Below are 19,117 nucleotides of genomic sequence, written 5' to 3'. Positions count from 1 at the left end.
TGACGGGGATAACTGGTATATTAAGCTTTTCCCAAATCCTACACGAAGGACGTCAGTAACGTCTTTCCCCTTGATGAAATTCACCAAACATTGTCTATATTACGGCTTTAAATCCTTGATCTCAAGAATCGTTGCCCCTTCGCTGATTGGCTGGTGCCTGAACTCGCACTTCCAGGGTTTTTGTGAACAGTCTAGTGTATTCTGATTCCTGACCTAGTCGCTGGAGAGAAATGAAATTGAATGGAGTCACTAGGTGGCGGAAGCCTGGCTACAGAAACTCACAAATACCATGAGAATCCATCTTGCTGTTACAGGTTTCAAAATATCAATATGTGCAAAGATGAACAGGAGGATAAATGTCGGATATCAGCTGAAAATGAAACCAAGACTCAAAACACATTTTTCTTTCTCATCTTTATTGAACTCCAGAGCGGAGTATAAATATGGTACACCATCACCATTTCTTTCATTTGTATTTTATTTACAGAATCTTTACCACACACACTTTTGTTTAGGAGTGCAGCCATGAAACTAAGAGGGAAGAAACCAGAACACTTACAGTAATGCGTGAGTGTGTGTGTGTGTGGGAGTCTACGGCAGTGGCACAAAACAGAAGGAGTTTTACCATTAATAGGTTGCGTTCATGCTCTAGAATTTGACATCGTGACTTCAGACGGAGGGCAGGGGTCTGTAGAAGTCTAAGGAAGATTCACTGCTTATTATTTATTTAGGAAGTAGCTCCACAAACTTAAAACTTAAACTGGCTGAAGATGTTGTGAAAAAATGAAGAGGCTGAACTTTGCGCCAGTTTTTCTTTCTTGCCAACAGGTCCAGTACTACAGAGATACGAACTATAATAATAAAGGTCAAATCTAAAATCTGACAATTAAAACAGCAACTTCCAACATTCAAATTCCGACTTCTGTTTAAACTTAAGGGACTGTGCAATGTTGACGTTGTGATTTCACGTGAACGCAACCTATTCTACACATTTGACATATTAAAAAGCATTTCCAGTGTCTTCAATCATGTTTGAAATACAAAACGGGCATCTCTGTGACTTAAAATGACTTGTAGGAATCTTGATTTAAAGACGTACTGCGTAACTTTACTTCGAGAGGTCCACAGCCCGCTGGTCTCCAAGGATTTGGAACGTTCCACAAAATGGCGTTAAACTTTCCCATCTCCTTGTAGCAATAAATAGAGGTAAGTTTAGAATATTCCAGGCTACAATATCACCATGGAGACAAGCAAGTCTTTTTTCAAAATATTGTTGAAATTCTGTCAATGGATTCCGAAAACTTTGCTTAAAACTAAAAAAATTTGTATGACATTGACTGAGAATTTGCTCATTATAATTACACAATATGGTGAAATAGGCAAAATAACAGGCCCTCCAAGTCAAATTTTGCAATTAAAATTCTCAATACAAGTCATTTTAACATTTTAATTAGATATTCGTTGTTTTTATATGGAGCGAAATCGGCAGATACGAATATTGTCTGTGTAAAATTTGCTCAGTTATGAATGCACAAATGTTCCGAAATGGGGGGAAAATAAGGATTTAAACCAGGAGGCAGTTTTTGGAGGATTTGAAGGAAAACTTTATCTGAATTTTGAGCGTGACGACTTAACAAGCACAAAATAATCTGTCTGAAAACTTGCAGATCGTTATCGAAGGAAACGTAGCCGGGAGGCAATTTAGAAATACGACTTTTCACTTTTAGAAGTTAAGGTTTTTAAACGGATGTGTTTGGGAGAGGAGAGGAAAGGAGGATTTGCAGAGGATTTGAAGTTTGGAGGAGCAGACAGGTTAGTCATATTCTGCCTGGGCCCATATTTGCACTGAGAGAAAAGAAGATCTGGTTTGGTTTTGGTCTAGTCCCCAGTCCAGTCCCTGGTCCTAGTCCCTGGTCCTAGTCCCTGGTCCAGACCTGTTTTGTTTTTTCATAGGGAAACACATTTGCTGTGAAAGGAGCAAAGACATGGTTTAGACCTAGTTTAGACCTAGTTTAGACCTGTTCTAGTCCTGATCCAGTCCTGGTTTCTTCAACAGAATACACAGTGGAACTGAGAGAAGTGAAGATCTGTTTTAGTCCCGATCCAGTCAGAGTCCAGACCCGGTTTAGACCCGACTTAGTTCTGTTTTAGTCCTGGTTTAGAGCTGCTTTAGACTTGGTTTAGACCTAGTTTAGACTTGGCTTAGACCTGGTTTAGATCTGATTTAGACCTGGTTTAAACTTGGTTTAGACCTGATTAACACCCGGTTTAGACCTATTTCAGACCTGGTTTAGACCTGATTTAGACCTGTTCTAGACCTGATCCAGTCCTGGTTTCTTCAACAGAATACACAATAGAACTGAGAGGAGTGAAGACCTGCTTTAGTCCCGATCCAGTCAGAGTCCAGACCCAGTTTAGACCCGGCTTAGTTCTAATTTAGTCCTGGTTTAGACTTGGCTTAGACCTGCTTTAGACTTGGCTTAGACCTAGTTTAGACTTGGCTTAGACCTAGTTTAGACTTGGCTTAGACCTAGTTTAGACTTGGCTTAGACCTAGTTTAGACTTGGCTTAGACCTAGTTTAGACTTGGCTTAGACCTAGTTTAGACCTATTCCAGACCTGGTTTAGACCTGGTTCAGACCCGGTTCAGACATATTCCAGACCTGATCTAGTCCTGGTTTATTTTGCAGAATACACATTTGCACCAAAAGGAGGGAAGACTCTATGAGGACCTGATTTAGACCTGGTCTGGATCTGATTTAGACCTGGTTACTTCAGCAGAACACACATTTGCCCTGAAAGAAATAAAGATCCAGTTGAGACCTGATCCAAATCCTGGTCAAGTCCTAGTCCAGACCTAGTTTAGTCCAGTCCTGGTCACTTGTCTGCTGCTCCAAACCACAAACCATTACCCTTAGCTGCCAAAGTTAAGTAAGCCATAAACATTTCGAATATTTTGACAATTTGAAGTAACAAGATTCATGTCAGAAAACCTGTCAAAATAAAAGCAAGACAAAAAAACATATGGCTAAACTTGCTCCAGTCTCGCTTCTTAAGCAAAATAAATGGGACAAACTACATCACAGAGGAGAGATTTTGAAGGTGTGGTTAAAAAGAATTCAGAATATTATCTTTGAAGTTTTGATGAATTCAGACTTTTCTAAAACCAAAATGTGTCTTTGTCATTTCAAGCTTAATTTTCTGCCAGTTGGGGAAGAAATTTATGATTTTTGATAATGCAATATACAAGAAGCACAGAATTTTGCATACAATTTTCAATCTTAGTCAAATCATCCAAGTTTTCTGATCTATTTATAATGTTTCTTCATCACAAACCTACATGGAGTTGGTTCAGACACGTTTAACACAAAAACCTGCAGATTTAGGCTTCTCTCAAACTGAAAACACTCCGTTCCTCCTTGTGATTCATTAAGTGGTAATACTGGAAGCGCTCCACTGTGTTTTTAAACTCCATACACCTTCACTAGAATTATTTTAATAATTTCCACACTGGATTTGAAGTTACAGCTATTTTTTTTTACCCTCACTGAAACTGCTTCACTCCTCGGTAAACAAGCAAATTCTGGAGACTTTCTCAACTGTACAGAAGTTAAAGGGACAGTTTGGAATTTTGGACATAGGAGCCAGAGTGTTGAAGACGTGTGGAGACACTTTTTTAAATATTCCATCCAGTCCTTGTATTCACAGAGGTCGCTGGTGCTAGGCTAGTGCATGTCAATGGCCATAGTTAGCCTGACACAAAAAACAGTCTTACCCACTCCACAAAACACCCGAAGAAAATCTATTATTATGCCAGAGTTTCGATGTGTTGATATAATCATTTTTGAAAGAAAATTAACCTTGCATTTGAAGGATTTATGTCTGAGCAGCAGCAGCGAGTTGTACTGTATTTTCCACACTATAGGGCGTTCTGGATTATAAGACGCACTGTCATAGAATGTTCTACTTTCGAACATTTTCACAAATAAACCGCACCGGACTTTAAAGGAAACACAACAGTTGGATGGGTGAGTGGGACTTTGTTTGGTGCGTTCACAGTGACTCTGGGCTTTGTTCAGTTGTGGTGTGTAGGGAGGGTGCTGTCTGGGACCGCTGGATTGTCAGCGTGTTCGCAGTGACTCAGTTGTTCAGTTGTGTCTAGATGTGGCACATTGGACTCGCTTTTTCGGTTTGTTCCTCCGTTCTGTTCCTCGTCGGCTGTGGGTGTTTGTTGCCACGCGGTCGCTGTCTTCTCCGTGTGTGTTTGCGTGCACTGCGGGTGGTGCGGCTTTGTAGTTTACTGAAGTCGTGTTAGGACACCCGAGTGGATTCATGTACAGGGCGCTCTGGATTGTGGGGCGCGCAGTCGTTTTTTGATGGGGTTGGAGGCTTATGAGCGAGCCCTGGTACTTCCTGATAGAAAGCTTAGCAACGGCGGACTGATATATGAGAAAATAGTCCCTCAACATGCAACGATTCATGCGATGCAAGGTTAGTTTTATTCAAACATTATTCTATCGACACAGACATTTATCTCGACAGTCTGGTGTAATAATAGATTTGCTTCGGGTATTTTGTGGAGTGGGTAAGACTGTTTTTAGTGGCAGGCTAACTATGGCCATTGACATGCACTAGCCTAGCACCAGCGACCTCTGCAAATACAAGGACTGGATGGAATATTTTAAAAAGTGTTTCCACATGCCTCCAACATTTTGGCTCACTAGGAAATGAGGCCCTATGTCCAAAATTCCAAATTGTCCCATTAAAACAAAAATATTCAAAGATAAAAGCAGGATAACTCCAAAATGTGTGAATAAAACAAAACAACTCCAAGTATGTTTTTGATGAGATGAACATTATAACATGGCTTAAGTCAGTTTAGTGCAATATAGGACCTTTAAGTGTAATATTCTGAATTCAAGTCATTTCAACTTATTACAATAACATGAAAAGGAAATCTGTATTACTCTGGACGATAATTAACTTTGTAGACCAAGACAAAAATGGCTAAACATTTTATTCTTTAAATCCCTATTATTGACATGACATTAAAATAACATACACATGGGTTTATATGTTGGAAGTACAATCACTGAAACGGGCTTTTGTTACGAGTGTACTGGTGAAAAAGGAGTTACTTAAATAAAGAGATTGTGCGTTTTACTCAATACTTTTGAGTTGAGACGTTGAAAGACAAAGGAGAAACGCTACACTGTAAAAAAAAAAAGGACCGACGCGATGACTTAAAATGACTTGAATGTATCAGATTTGTTTTTTTGAGTCGTTTTCACACATTTTGAATTATTTATTTTCAGGGCTATAGTCCAGTAAATGTTTTAAAATTACAGTTTCAATACATTTTTGTTCACATTTGAATCGAAAATAACACATTGATGGAAATTTTAATCCACTGGTCCAAATTTGTGAATATTTGAAGAAAAGTATCTACAGTTGAAATGCCTAAAAATAAGTTTAATGATTATTTAGGTCCATAAGTGAAGTAATCTGACGTGTTAAAACTACTCAAAAACAAGATTAAAAAATTTCCGTAACACTGTAACTACACTTTAATTAGCCTTAAAGGTGCACTGTGTAACTTTTTGGTTGGGGGTCTGTCTCCTGCTCGTCTCTGTGAAGATGAATGTTCCACAGTGTGACATTAAACAGCTCGACTTTACATTTATTCAATCACGGGTGGTTTTATAACTGAAAAATACTTGGGAAAAAACGGCGTTTTGACTGTGAGCGGGGTCGCCTCTCCGCAGATCTGACCTGTAACTTGGTCTGGTTTGCTCTCGATGAAGGTAAAAAGGTTTAATACCATATTGTGAAACATTCTAGACAAAGCAATAACATCACCATGGAGAAAATCATTTGATGGATCCTCCAACAGAAAAGTTACACAATGCACCTTTAATAAATTATGAACAAAAATCATAACGTATTAATGTAGCTTATTAAGAATGATTCAGGTTTAGTAAGTGGTAATACCCCAACCCTAACGCCTTAAGTAAATCTGAAGTCTGAATCATTTAATAAACTATGAATTAATTTGGCTAATTAAGTTGTAGTTATTTTTAAAGTACTGCTGAAATTTCAAGTCATTTTAACTCCGGTATATTTTTTGCAACCATCTGCGGTGATTTGGAGACGGTTCTACCACCTGATACTGTAAAGCTGTGACGGGCTCGTGTTTTTTCTGTCCATAGGCCCTGTTCTGTAGGCAGGGAGACAGGGCAGGCGCGGCAGGTGCGACAGGTGCGACAGGTGAGGCAGGTACAGTGGCGGAGGAGACCGGCGGAGTGGTTTTAAATGGGCAGCTGGAAGGTGATGTCGACTTGAGCTTCCTTCGCCAACGATACGATTTCGGAAAGTTTCACAACCTGCACAGACGGAAACGGGAGTTAGAGTTCACATCAGGCTGTGGCAAAAACTCTCAAATCTATTAAATGTCTCTGTATCTGACCAAAACTGTGCTCACACGATGCAAAAACTACTATTCATGGAGAAAAAAGTACTACGAATCAATGTAATTATATAAAGACAGATTAAGCAACATATACACTCAAAAGTTTTAGAACACTCTTATTTTTGCCGTTATTTATTGCAGTTCAAGTTGTGCAAGTCCAATGAAGAGCTTGAAATGGTACAAAGGTAAGAACTGAACAGACAGGTTTAAAACAAAAACAAAAAAAAGATAAAAGAACAAAACACAAATCCAAGCTCTGCCAAAACTACCTCAGGAAAAAAAGAACAAGATGGTAAAGTTTGAAAACATGGAGTGTCCAGCAGCAACACAGTGTCCAGACTTAAACCCCATGGAGCTGGTTTGGGATGAACTGGACAGAAGAGTGAGGCAACCTACAAGTTCCACACATTTATGGAAACTTCTGCAACAGACTTGGAAGAACTTTCTGAACAATATTTGATTTCTATTGTAAAAAGAACGAGCAATGAGTGTGTTCAACTGTTATATCTGCCAAAGATGTCTACATTGATGAATCAAAAGTATAGGAGTGTAACAATATCGTCATGGAATGAACCTCACGGTACGATATTTATTGCGATATCGTGGAAAACTCATGATATGGTGGAGAGGCTCACGATTTGAGATGTAACAATATCCAAATCTCTTGGTATGATATTTTCAGGATATACAACTCATGGTACGATATTATTGTGATATTTTGTGGAGGCTAAACAGCTAAAACTGTAAACATGCTACTTTTTCCTCTTAAAATGCCTTGACAAGACTTAATCCAAAGAACTAAGACTTTAAAGTGCTTAATTGTTATTTCTTTATGTAGTCTGCACTGAAATAGAGCAAAGGATCATGGTCTATGTAGTTCCCTGTGTCTATTGTTGCACCATAAGTCTTAATTTAAGCAAAGAGACTTGTAATTCGATATATTGTGATGGTCCACAATATTATTTTGAGAACTTTCACGATATTTCAGTTGTTGTTACATCAGTGTGGTGTTCTAAAACTTTTGACCAGTAGTGTATATCAACACTCTCGTCTCCTTTCTGCTGTTGTCCCATAAAAATCTAATACAATGATTAGCCATGTCTAGGAGAAATGCCTATGAACCTTGACAATTATTTAACAATTTCAAAACGTTATAAAAAAATATATATAAAAAATCTATCTCAAAATATACAAATCCCACGAAGAGTCATTTAGAATCCGATACCAGTCCGATACCACTTAGTGTGAAGAAGTAGACTAGGGCTATGTGATTTTGTTTTAGTATGGGTGCAAAAATCTTCTAAAAAGCTACTTCTATAAATCCACAAGAATAAATGAGATTTTGAGGACTAAAGTATTAGTCAAGTGTCTAATGATCTTGATGAATTGTGCCGATTTAAGCACTTTCCCTTTTTGTACTTTGTCACTTTCTATGACAAAGTGGATAAAAACAACAGTGACGCTTGAAAAAAGTTAATTAGTTTTTTTAACATGTTCAGTGTCCACACCAAAGCCTAAATAATAACAATAAACTGAACGAAGGAAAATGAAGGTATCAAAAAGTTAACACAAATAACTTCATTATGAGTGGCATCAGTATCGGTATCGGATCTGCGGTTTGGTCTGAGTACTCGCTGATGCAGTCCTGGTTTAGGACCTGGGTTCAGAGGCTCGTACCATTTTAGCAGCTTCGTCGAGGTCGTCGCAGGCCAGGATCTTCAGGGGACTGGCAGCGATCAGAGCTTTGGCATCGTCCACTCGGGTTCCTACAACACAAAACACACAAGTTACAGATTAAAAAATACAAAAATATAGAAATAAGAATATTGGTCTATCAGTAAATATCGGATTTGAACGGGGGGATAATTTTGATGCCATATAGTGTAATGTTCAATACAGTCTCCATGGCAACAACTAAATGGCGAACCCTCCTCCAGTAAGGTTACACAGACACCTTTACCGTGTATAACAAACTAGAATGGGCTGTGAAATCTACAATAATTAAGGATTTGGGGAACTGTTTTCACATAACATTGCATAAATACATTTTTAATTTGAGTTGTTGTGAAATACGGTGAGTCTCATTGTATCTTTATGCGAGTGTAAATGTCCCAGTTTCAGCAGCACTGTTCATCTGTGAAAGAGGAGGAAGAGGAGGAGGAGGAGGAGACTTTCCCTGAGGACAAACAGAAGGTGCCAGCTTTATTTAAGATCCAACACAAACAAACCAGCCACAACCAGAGCAGCAGCGACGCGTGCCCAAAAAACCACCACATTAATCTACTGCACACGAGACTCGATACATTACAGGAGTGTATTTTTAAAATCTGTATTTTTATCTGTTCTAATGTATTGCACATGTGGTCACACAGTGTGTCTGGGACTTGGATTAAAACTTGGTGGTGAACTGAAAGATTTAAAGAATTAGACAGAGAATTTCAGAGAGTTTTCTAGATCCTTGCCCTCCATTTGAAATCATGACAGATCAGACTTCACCATATACTGTATAAACGGATATAACAAACAGCTTGCTGGATGTGAACATGGGGACGCTTCTGGCTCCTACTGACCCTGGCTCCAACTGATGTACTGTATTTTTCGGACTATAAGTGGCACTTTTTTCCATGGTTTGGGTGTTTCCTGCGACTTATACTCCGGTGCAACTTATATATTAAAATTTTCAGATTGACAGCCGTGAGAGGCTCTAGGCTTGTGTGTCAGTATCTGCTGCTACTATTACTCCTGTACCTCTGTCACTTCTCACTCTACTGCGCATGCCTCCTGTAGAAAAAGCCGTTGTCTTGCTGCAAATAGTGAAATATGCAGCCGAAATCGGTAATCAAGCAGCAGAAAGAAAGTTTGGAGTAAGCCAGAAACTTGTGAGGCACTAGCTGAAAGCAGGGATGGAGAACACAGCTTCACAGTAACCGTCACTGGATGAATCGACAAAGCCTAAACTTCAATGACAACTGAAACCATCCTGTCAGGATTCAGAAAAGCCGGAATAATTCTACCTGGAACTGATGCTGAGTCTGACGACAGCTACACAGAAGAGGAAGCAGCGCTCCATTTACCTCATGGATGGTTTATCTCTGGAGGTCGTGCAGAAGTGACACCAAGGATGAAGGATTCAATGGATTTAGTGATTTGGAGTGAGATCATGAGTTTGGTAAACTTATGTTCTGTTGTTTATACTATAATTATGTGAATAACTCTTAATATGTTACATTAACATATTAACGCCTGTTCAGTCTGTTGTTCTCTGTTCTGTTGTTACTATAACTTGACTTTCAAGATGAAATGTCGGTTCCTGTTCTCAGATTTTATAAAATACATTTTGTTTTGTTTTTATTTTGCTATTTTGTCTGTTAATAAATTCCTATTTCTAATATGGAATTTGACTCCCAATTTGCTCCTATAACTGCTAGCTTATGTGAGCTTCATTTGGCTGGAGCAAATGTTGTAGGTGATGTCACACGCCCTTAGTCCACTTCTCTAAACAGTCTATGGATTGCACCTGTTGAAAACTCGGCACACACAAAAGCACATGTACAGGCTGTACCTTGTAGCCGTACTATGATAGGTTGTACTTTTTAACAGTACTATAATAGTCCCAATTCATGGAGCCGCCTGGTTACTTCTGCTTCTCTTAAAAACTGCAGATCTGCACTTTCCGCTCCATTTATTGTGTATTGGAATTAGATGAGTCGTGCTAAAATAAATCTATATTTAAATATCAAACAGAGAACAGCAAGTCACACATGGATAATCACAGACAGTGTTAAGATCTTTACATTGATGTAAATACTTCACCTCAGGAAGCTTCTGTGTGTATAAAAGTAGGTGTTTGTGTCTACAAGCTGATGTTAACCTAACATAAAGCAAAACAGAACACAAAACAACTTTATATATATATATCTAATGACGAGTCCATTGTTTTTCTGTGCAAGATCATTCAGATCATGGCGTTATTTTAATATCACTAATTTTTATTTCAGTTAGCACGAGTTTCAAGACACGAAGACCTACTTTTCTGAACACAGAAGCTTCCTCCGGTGACGTGTTTAGATCGTAGCAAAGGTCTGAACACACTGTCTGTGATTATGTATCTGTAACCACCTGTCCTCTGACTAATATATAATTACAGATTTATTTTAGCATGACTCTGCTAATTCCCCATACACAAGGAATGGAGCAGGAAGTGCAGCTCCACAGTTTTGAGAGAAGTGAAACTAGCCAGCTCCAGGGCTATAGGACCTTGTATCAGTACTACAATAGACCATACTGCGTTAGGCTGTACCTTGTAACCGTACTACAATGGGGATCTTCAGGTCCAGGTCTCTCACAGCCATGATGATGCCCTGAGCGATGACATCACACCTCATGATGCCTCCGAAAATATTCACCAGAATCGCCTGAACCTGGAACAAGAACAATCAAACATTTGAATAAAGGGTGACAATTCAAACCTTACATTTGAATTCTCGCTCCATTGTCTCACCTTTCTGTCGGAGGTGATGAGTTTGAATGCCTCGGTCACCTGATGTGCTGTAGCTCCGCCCCCCACGTCCAGAAAGTTGGCCGGGGTTCCGCCATGGAGCTTTATAATGTCCATAGTCGCCATAGCAAGACCTGCCCCATTCACTGCAACACAAACAAGAACTATTAACACCATACAAAAACTACAACCATCTTAGTGTTTTTTTTAACTCATTCAATAGATGCATCAAGAATCTCAGACTTCCGGTCATTGTGCAGTTCATACTGGGAAGGATTTTCCAAAAAAGTGAGCATCAAACCTCCATGTTTATTTTCCCAGTAGGATGTGTCTATTGACAAAGCTGATCTTTTCAAGTCTTTTGAACCATATCGTTTTTGTTTCTGGTTCTGATATTGTCATATTTTAGTTTTGGGATTCAGACATTGTAATTGTGTGGTTGTTGAATGTCCTAACAACGGAAAATGGCTTGAGAAATGTGTTTGCGAACTCCATAGATGCAAAAGGGAATCAGATCTGTGTGACTGCAAACCTCTGTTCAAACTGTTTCCCTTCCCAACAGAATTGAAAAATACTGAAAGGCGAAGGCGATGGGCAGGATTGATTCAAGAGAAGGATGAAAAGGAAACCTTTGTCTGCCTAAATCATCCAGAGTTTGCACCAAACATTTTGTATGTGGAGCGCCATCAAAGCAAAATCCCGATCCCTCGCTCCTCCTTGGTTCTGAATTTAAAACGTCAACACCAAAGTGAAAGGCACCAGCTGTTCACCAAGAAACACCTTCCACTGCAAAGCAACCAAGACGTGATGTTGCTGTAAAACCACAAGAACAAGAAAGTGCGAGCTCTGTCTGTCTGTCTTCTGTACCTCTCACTTAACAAACGGGATCCTGCTTTGATGGCGCTCCACATACAAAGTGTTCGGTGCAAACTCTGGATGATTTAGGCAGACAAAGGTTTCCTTTTTTGGTCCTTCCTGTGGATCAATCCTGCCCATCGCCTTCACCGTTCATTATTTTTCAATTCCGTTGGGATGGGAAACAGTTTGAACAGAGGTTTGCAGTTACACAGATCTGATTCCCTTTTGCATTTATGGAATTCGCAAACAAATTTCTCAAGCCGTTTTCCGCTGTTAGGAGATTCAACAACCACACAATTACGATGTCCGAATCCCAAAACTAAAATATGACAATATCAGAACCAGAAACAAAAGCAATATGGTTCAAAAGACTTGAAAAGATCGGCTTTGTCAATAGACGCATCCCACTGGGAAAACAAACATGGCGGTTTGATGTTCACTTTTTCAGAAAATCCTTCCCAGTATGCATTGCGCAATGTATTGTGGTGATAAGGTTTTTGAAAATATTGTATTGGGTTTCTCTGGGCTCAGTGGAGCAGAGAAGAAGAGAGGGTCAGATGGAGCAGAGGACAACATTAGACTGGTTTAAAAAGTTCACTTGGAGACTCCTGAGGGGAAATGAAGTCTAGAGACCACCTTAAATAACCACAACTTCCACCTTTCACTGAAACCTGAACTCATTTGTCACCTCTGTTAAATTACTCCCTGGTGTTCCTCTGCCCTTTCATTAACTAACCAACTTCATCGCACTTAAAGTTAAAACATCGCACATTAACGAGAGTTTCAGGAGCATATTCCCCTAATAACATGGTGTATTCTGAATTCACTGAGAAAATAATTTATCATAATTGGAAAATGGTTTAACTAGGAAGGCGACAGGCTGCTTTTCAAGAAGCTCGACAAAAAATAATTCAAACGATGATGAAAATATTTTAGTATCACAAAGGCCAGCTTCTTAACTGCAGATTTTCTAGTAGTGATCAACTGATTTTTTTTTTCATGGCCGATGCTGATACAGATGGTTTAGAATCCAGATCAACCGATGGCCAATAAATTCTGCTGATATTTTTGGACCACTATACTGTATGAGGCTGATGATGGATGATTTTCTCCAAATGATGTAATTTAAATTTACTAAAAACTTACCCACAGCCTATTTTAATCTAAAACCTATAACAGAACATTTTCATCATGTTTTGTGCAGTTATCTCCACACTACAGCACTGTTTCCCAAAGACTGGGTCGTGACACTCAGGTGGGTCGCAAGAGAGTTTTTTTTGGGGTCACCTTGTCTTGATCTGCATGTCAGTTTGCAATATACAGTTCTGACACATGAGAAAGCGAGTGAGTCAGCGAATCCTTTCTGCCTGCCCTGAACGGGTGTTTCTCTCCGTATTCCTTTCACTACTACATATATGTATGAACAGGGATTTTCTGTGCTCACAAAAATGAAAACAAAGCACATAAACAGATTGAATGCTACGTCTGATATGCATGTTGTGCTCTCCTCCTGCACCTGGACTGGAATGCACTACAAAAACACAGACAGGTCCACCTATCTCATTAGAAATGTTAAGACATGTTTTGTGTAATTTCTAATATTTTTGTAATTATTTTATTGACTATTTTGTTCCAGTATTGCTGGTTGAATTGCATGCGAAAAGAAAAAGAAATGGGCTAAATTGAATATCCAAATAGGCGATTTATGGATGTTTTAATTGCTGCTTCATTGTTTAAAGCTTGAGTAATACTAACACGATCACACAGTCAACAATAAAATATCCTCATAAATGTTGAATAATGGTCAAATTTACCTTTATTTTTAGTTTATGAATAATGTCTATTGACTTGGGTAGTGAAGGTTTGTGACTTTTAAAATATGGGTTCCCAGAAAAAAAGTTTGCATCTATTATTTTAGCAGCAGGTTGGCCAATTACTCTCTCCAATTACTTATTTGGATGCAATTTTTAAAACTTTTACCTCTATGTAAATATTTCTGTTACAAGAGAATCTCAATTATAATGTAGTGTTTTGGAACAATTAAAATGGTTCCTCCGTCCTTCCCTCCTCTTCCTTCTCTCCTCCAGACCTAAGCAGCCAAAGGTCTCGTCCAGCCCAGTGTAGTTGAGGCCTGCCTTGGCTGCCTGTCCGTCTCCTCTTCTCCCTCCAGCCTCCACCATCTCATCTCTCCCTCTCTCTCTCTCTAGCCCTCCGTCTTCTTTCACTTTCAGCTACTGCTACTTTTCCCACTTTCTCCCTCTCCACTACCCCTCCCTCTGTCCCTCCTCTCTCCTCCAGACCTAGGCAGCCGATGGTCCCGTCCAGCCCGATGTAGTTGAGGTCTGCCTTGGCCGCCTGTCGGTCGCGGGGGTCCTCCTGGCTCCAGTCCCTCATCGCAAACACTTTGTCCTGACGGTACGCCGCGTTCGAGTCAAAGTTTATCTTGGCGTCCATGCACATCACTGCGGAGGAGAGGAGAGAGAGAGAGGGTGGAATGGGGAGGAGAGATGGAGGGGAAGCAGAGAGATGAGGGAAGGGGGGAAAGAGGAAGTGAAATAATGAAAAGGAGAAATGAGAAGACAGAGAAGAAACAGAAAGAGAAAATTACATTACAAAAGGGTATGGTGTATTCATTTTAAATCCGCTTAATAGTCGTAATCAAATTACCATGGCTAAACTCAATGCAAATGTTATTGCTTTCCTTGGAACTAAACACAAAATGAGCTTTTTCCATTACTAAACTGTGTACATGGCGTTTTAATAAGATTGTCTACTGTTTCTGCAGTTTTTCAGCAATTTCAAGTTAGGTAAATTTGCAGCTTTCCAGCTTCCTGCCTCCAGGGGCCACTTCCATTTTTATGTACTTGGTGACATCACACAGAGCAGACCCTATTTATTTATCTGTACTTAACCAGGAGGTCCCTTTGAGATACAGAATCTATTTTTCAAGACACTCCTGGCCAAGGTAGCAGCTAATACAATCAATACTGCCCAGTGTTTCTACAAATACCTGAAGTGTGGATACCTCTTAGTCCAATCACACTGTTACTTACATCTCCAGACCCAGACCCTCATCCTTCCTCACTTTCCCCACTCACTCACCCCTTTAGTCCTCCAGGTAGTGCCCAGTTTGGCAGCTCTATCTGAAATGTGGTTGCCTCACTTGAAACTCTGTATTGTACTGTTTATTTGCAGTTGATTTAACAGCTCAACATTTTATTTAAAAACACGAATTGTTACTGTGAGCCGAGTCACCTCTCTTTAAATGTCCTATATTATGCAAAATCTACTCTTCTACCCAAGTGATACTGTTGTTCCCTCATCAAAAACATACCTGGAATTGTGTTTTGTTTCATTCACACGTTTAAGTAACCCTTTATTATAAATTTGTCTACATCTCCAAAGCAAAATGCTCCTTTCCACCTTGTGATGTCATGAAGTGGTAGTTTTCAAGTTAGTATTTGCTTTTTATCTTTTGTTCAGTAGAGACTGGTAATTCCCAGGCTGAAAATATAGTGTTAGTGTGTAGTGTTTTGTTAAAAAGAAGTACTCAGACTAAATATGCAGGATTTGTGTGTTTAACATATGTGAATGAAACATGTATGTTTTGGATGAGCAACATTATAGCACAGATCAGAAAACAGTGTCATATAGGCCCATTAAAGCATGTTGTTTTATGTAGTCATGAGTGTTACCGATGCCAGAAGAGTCCTCCACCATAGGGTTGATCTCCACCATGGAAGCGTCGTATTTGATGAACAGGTTGTACAGTTTGATCATGTTTTCTGCAGCTTCGTTAACCAGAGCCTTGGGGAAGCCCATCTTCTGTGCCACCTACAGGAATAAACCAGTATGACAGGCTCAGACGGGTCCTGTGGCTTTAATAACAACACTCTATCTATAATATCAGAGTTATTGTTGTAATATGGAAACACAAAGATGGAAATAACATTTTTCAACACTCCACCAGAACCTGCTGCAAAACAGTGTTGAAAGTCAGTCATGAGTCTTTGTCATTTTTTTGTATTTAAATAAATGAAAATGGAAAGTCAGTCATGATTGTTTTCATTTTCATTTATTTAAAACTAAAAAATGACAAAGAGCCTCGTTCTGGATTCGCTATGATACTCGCACTCCAAATATGGAACTCAAAATTTGCTCATGTAACTGCTAGCCTCAAGCCCCATCCACACTAGTACATATTCGAGTCGTTGTCGTTGCGGATGCAGTGTTTGTTCACACAAATCCAATTGAAAATGGCTCCAGAGACGGAACGATCTGGTGCTGCCAACTCCCATGAATTCATCTGAGTACAGATCTGATCCAGCATTCTGGACGCCTGAAAACACTGATAGGCTCTGATGTAGGTCTATGTGCCGCGAAGTAATTCACCGCCAAAACACTAAGAGGCTAGAATATATGTCCATTCATATATACGATCTATGTACGACCTGCAGACGTATAATCTCTGAAAAGTTTAACATGAACCATCTCCAACGTGATAGAGGGGTGTTCTGCTGATGGTGAGTCTGTTCTGTGCTTCTGTCACAGAAAGAACACTCATATTCCATAAGTCATGTCCTTTAGTCCGACAGAAGCTGAACCGCATCAGCGCACAATAGTAAGCTGTTTATTTTTAGCTTAGTTTGTGCAAATTAGCCATGTGGTTTTAAGTTTAGTTTCTGTAAAACGTAAACAAATATGCTCAAAGCTGTGTGGATAGGGAAGACTTGCGGACACAGAAATGATGTGTCTGGACACAGATCGTTTCTGATACGCTGATACAGTGATACGGTGATTCGTTTCAGTGTAAACGTATCCTCAATAAGCTTTGTTTGGCTGCAACGGAATAATGTGGGTTACATCACACTCCCTTAGTTGTTGCATTACTGTACATCAAGTTGTATATTAGGAATATAAATGATCTGGTTTAGCATTTGTGAATTTATGTTTTAGATATTTTTGTGGCAAAGTACAATGTAATCAACAGAGAAAACTGTCTCCAGCCCCCATCTGGGAGTAGGACATCATCATATTTTAGAATCTGAAAAACACCAGTTACTATTTGACTAGAAAAGCATCCCTCTTCCTTAGCTGGTTAATGGGCATAAGGTCTAACTTTTCCTCAAAATACTACAGTTATATCAGACTTTTATAGTAAATACTGTGACTGGCGTACCCGCACGGCTTGCTCCATCTTGATTCCCTCCACGATGTCGATTGGTTCTTTCACGATGGCATCGGGGTTTTCGGCTGCGACGTCTTCGATGTTCACTCCGCCCTGAGAGCTGCCGATCAACACAGGACCCTGCATACACCAGCAAACACGAGGGGTTAAAGGGCATTTGACAGTTTGGGCTACGCATTTCACTAAAACAGAACACCATTAGATTTACTACAACTTACCTAGTTTTTTTATTTATTTATTTTATTTTACAGTTCTTGTATTTATATTGAAGAAGAATTTTACTTCCTGGTTGGATACAGGCATCAGATATGACATACAGAGAGGTAATTCCATAACTTACCTAGCAACAAGGGCAATTAAGTGAATAAAAATAGACTTTTATTTTATTAACGTTTAAACAATCAAATATGCTTCCCTCTGCGTAAATTATCCCTGCATTTTAAAGGGAATTTTATGCATTTATAAACATATTTACAACACGTATCATCCCACTGAACTAAGTAACAATTAGAAAAACATGAAACAAAAACTTTCATATTTACTCAACTTAAAGGTGCACTGTGTAACTTTTCTGGTGGAGGGTCTGTCAGATGCTTTTCTACATGGAGATGTTATTGCTTTATCTGAAATGTTTCACAGTTTGATATTAAAGCCGTTTTGTTCATGGAGCTCAAACCAGACCAAGTTACAGGTCAGATCTGTTGAGGGGACCACACTCACAATCACAATCAGAATACCTGTTTTTCTAGGTACATTTTGAGCTACAAAACCACAAATGTAAAGTAGAGCTGTTTAATGTCATATGGTGGAACATTCCAGGTAGAGCAGGTGACAGACATTCCACCTGAAAAGTTACGTAGTTCACCTTTAACCAGTAACCACAGAATTCTCATTAAAACTGCAGAGAGCACACAGCAGACTTATTTTGACCCCAAGATCTGCTTATAACACGTTAGCATTCTGGTGTGAGGAAATATGCCAAATTTCTTCATTTGTTGAACACAATAACCAAAGACAACAACAAAACATCAGCAGTCAACTCAGCAACTCCAAACTGAACTGTCACTGACAATTGAAACCTTGATGTATAAAGCAATTTACCTTTTTCTTGTCTTCATTTTATGATCTCTGTGCAGCACTATGGAAACTGATTTGTTTGTAAAATGCGCTATATAAATAAAGTGGATCTGGATTTGGATATACTTATCGTCATCGTAACCAACGTCCAAAAGCAGTTACATTAACGACAAACCATCAACGGTTACAACAACAACAAAGTGTTTAAGACCTTTTGGACTTTTATGGACTATTAGAGGTATAATGATATGATATCATCACAGTATGAACTTCACAGTTCAATATTTATTGAGATATCGTGAAAATATCATAAATATCTCACAGTACGATATTTATCGTGATATTTTGAGGAGGCTAATATGCTACTTTTTCCTCTTAAAATGCCTTGACCAGACTTAATCCAAAGAACTAAGACTTAAAAGTGCTTAGAAATGTTATTTCTTCTTGTAGTCTACAATGAAATGGAGCAAAGGATCATGACCTATGTAGTTCCCTCTGTCTTTTTTTAGCTACTGCTGCAACATCACTGCACCATAATTTAAACAAAGAGACTTGTAATTCGATATACTGTGATGGACCATGATATTATTGTGAGAACTTTGATGATACACTATCACGATATTTCTGTTATTGTTACATCCCTATGGACTATTATGACTATTCTGGACTATTATGGACTATATTGGACTATTCATTTAACTTAAACACACCTAATTAAGACCAGTATATAAAAGATTTTGCATCACACTAGGGAATTCTATAACTAACCTGACATACCACTGGACCAAAACTTCTTTCATGCACACAGAAATTATTATTTAACAAATAAAAACATGAGAAACACTTTTATTTTGTTGAAATTGAGTTGAAAGTATAAGAAAAATGTGTTTCTTGCGTGAGACAAACATTTGAGTAGAATTCTCCTTAGCGTGATGTTTAGAACTCTTTTTCCTGTAATTCTGCAATATATTTTTTCAACTTTTCTTCACGAATTACTTCTTGATTTGAGTAAAACTATCATTTATATT

The 19,117-nt window shown here is 38.9% G+C and overlaps 1 protein-coding gene across 1 annotated transcript in view; it reads right to left on the bottom strand.

Moving 5' to 3' along the window:
* Positions 1 to 397: 397 nt before the first annotated feature.
* Positions 398 to 19,117, bottom strand: part of sucla2 (succinate-CoA ligase ADP-forming subunit beta) — a 28,863-nt gene continuing 10,143 nt past the window's right edge. Inside the window, exons 5-11 of the mRNA XM_020927846.2 lie at positions 17,004 to 17,132; positions 15,520 to 15,658; positions 14,125 to 14,286; positions 10,970 to 11,112; positions 10,769 to 10,889; positions 8,146 to 8,234; positions 398 to 6,382 (exon numbers count right to left, since the gene is read on the bottom strand). Coding sequence (XP_020783505.2) covers positions 6,308 to 6,382; positions 8,146 to 8,234; positions 10,769 to 10,889; positions 10,970 to 11,112; positions 14,125 to 14,286; positions 15,520 to 15,658; positions 17,004 to 17,132 — 858 coding nt within the window. The 3' untranslated portion in view covers positions 398 to 6,307. The remainder of the gene's footprint in view (positions 6,383 to 8,145; positions 8,235 to 10,768; positions 10,890 to 10,969; positions 11,113 to 14,124; positions 14,287 to 15,519; positions 15,659 to 17,003; positions 17,133 to 19,117) is intronic.

This window comes from Boleophthalmus pectinirostris, unplaced genomic scaffold, assembly GCF_026225935.1.
Source record: "Boleophthalmus pectinirostris isolate CB_2022bp ecotype Guang Dong unplaced genomic scaffold, ASM2622593v1 HiC_scaffold_1, whole genome shotgun sequence".
Lineage (NCBI taxonomy): Eukaryota > Metazoa > Chordata > Actinopteri > Gobiiformes > Gobiidae > Boleophthalmus > Boleophthalmus pectinirostris.
The sequence above is the reverse complement of the archived record's forward strand: the minus strand, read 5'-3'. Positions and strand labels throughout refer to the sequence as shown.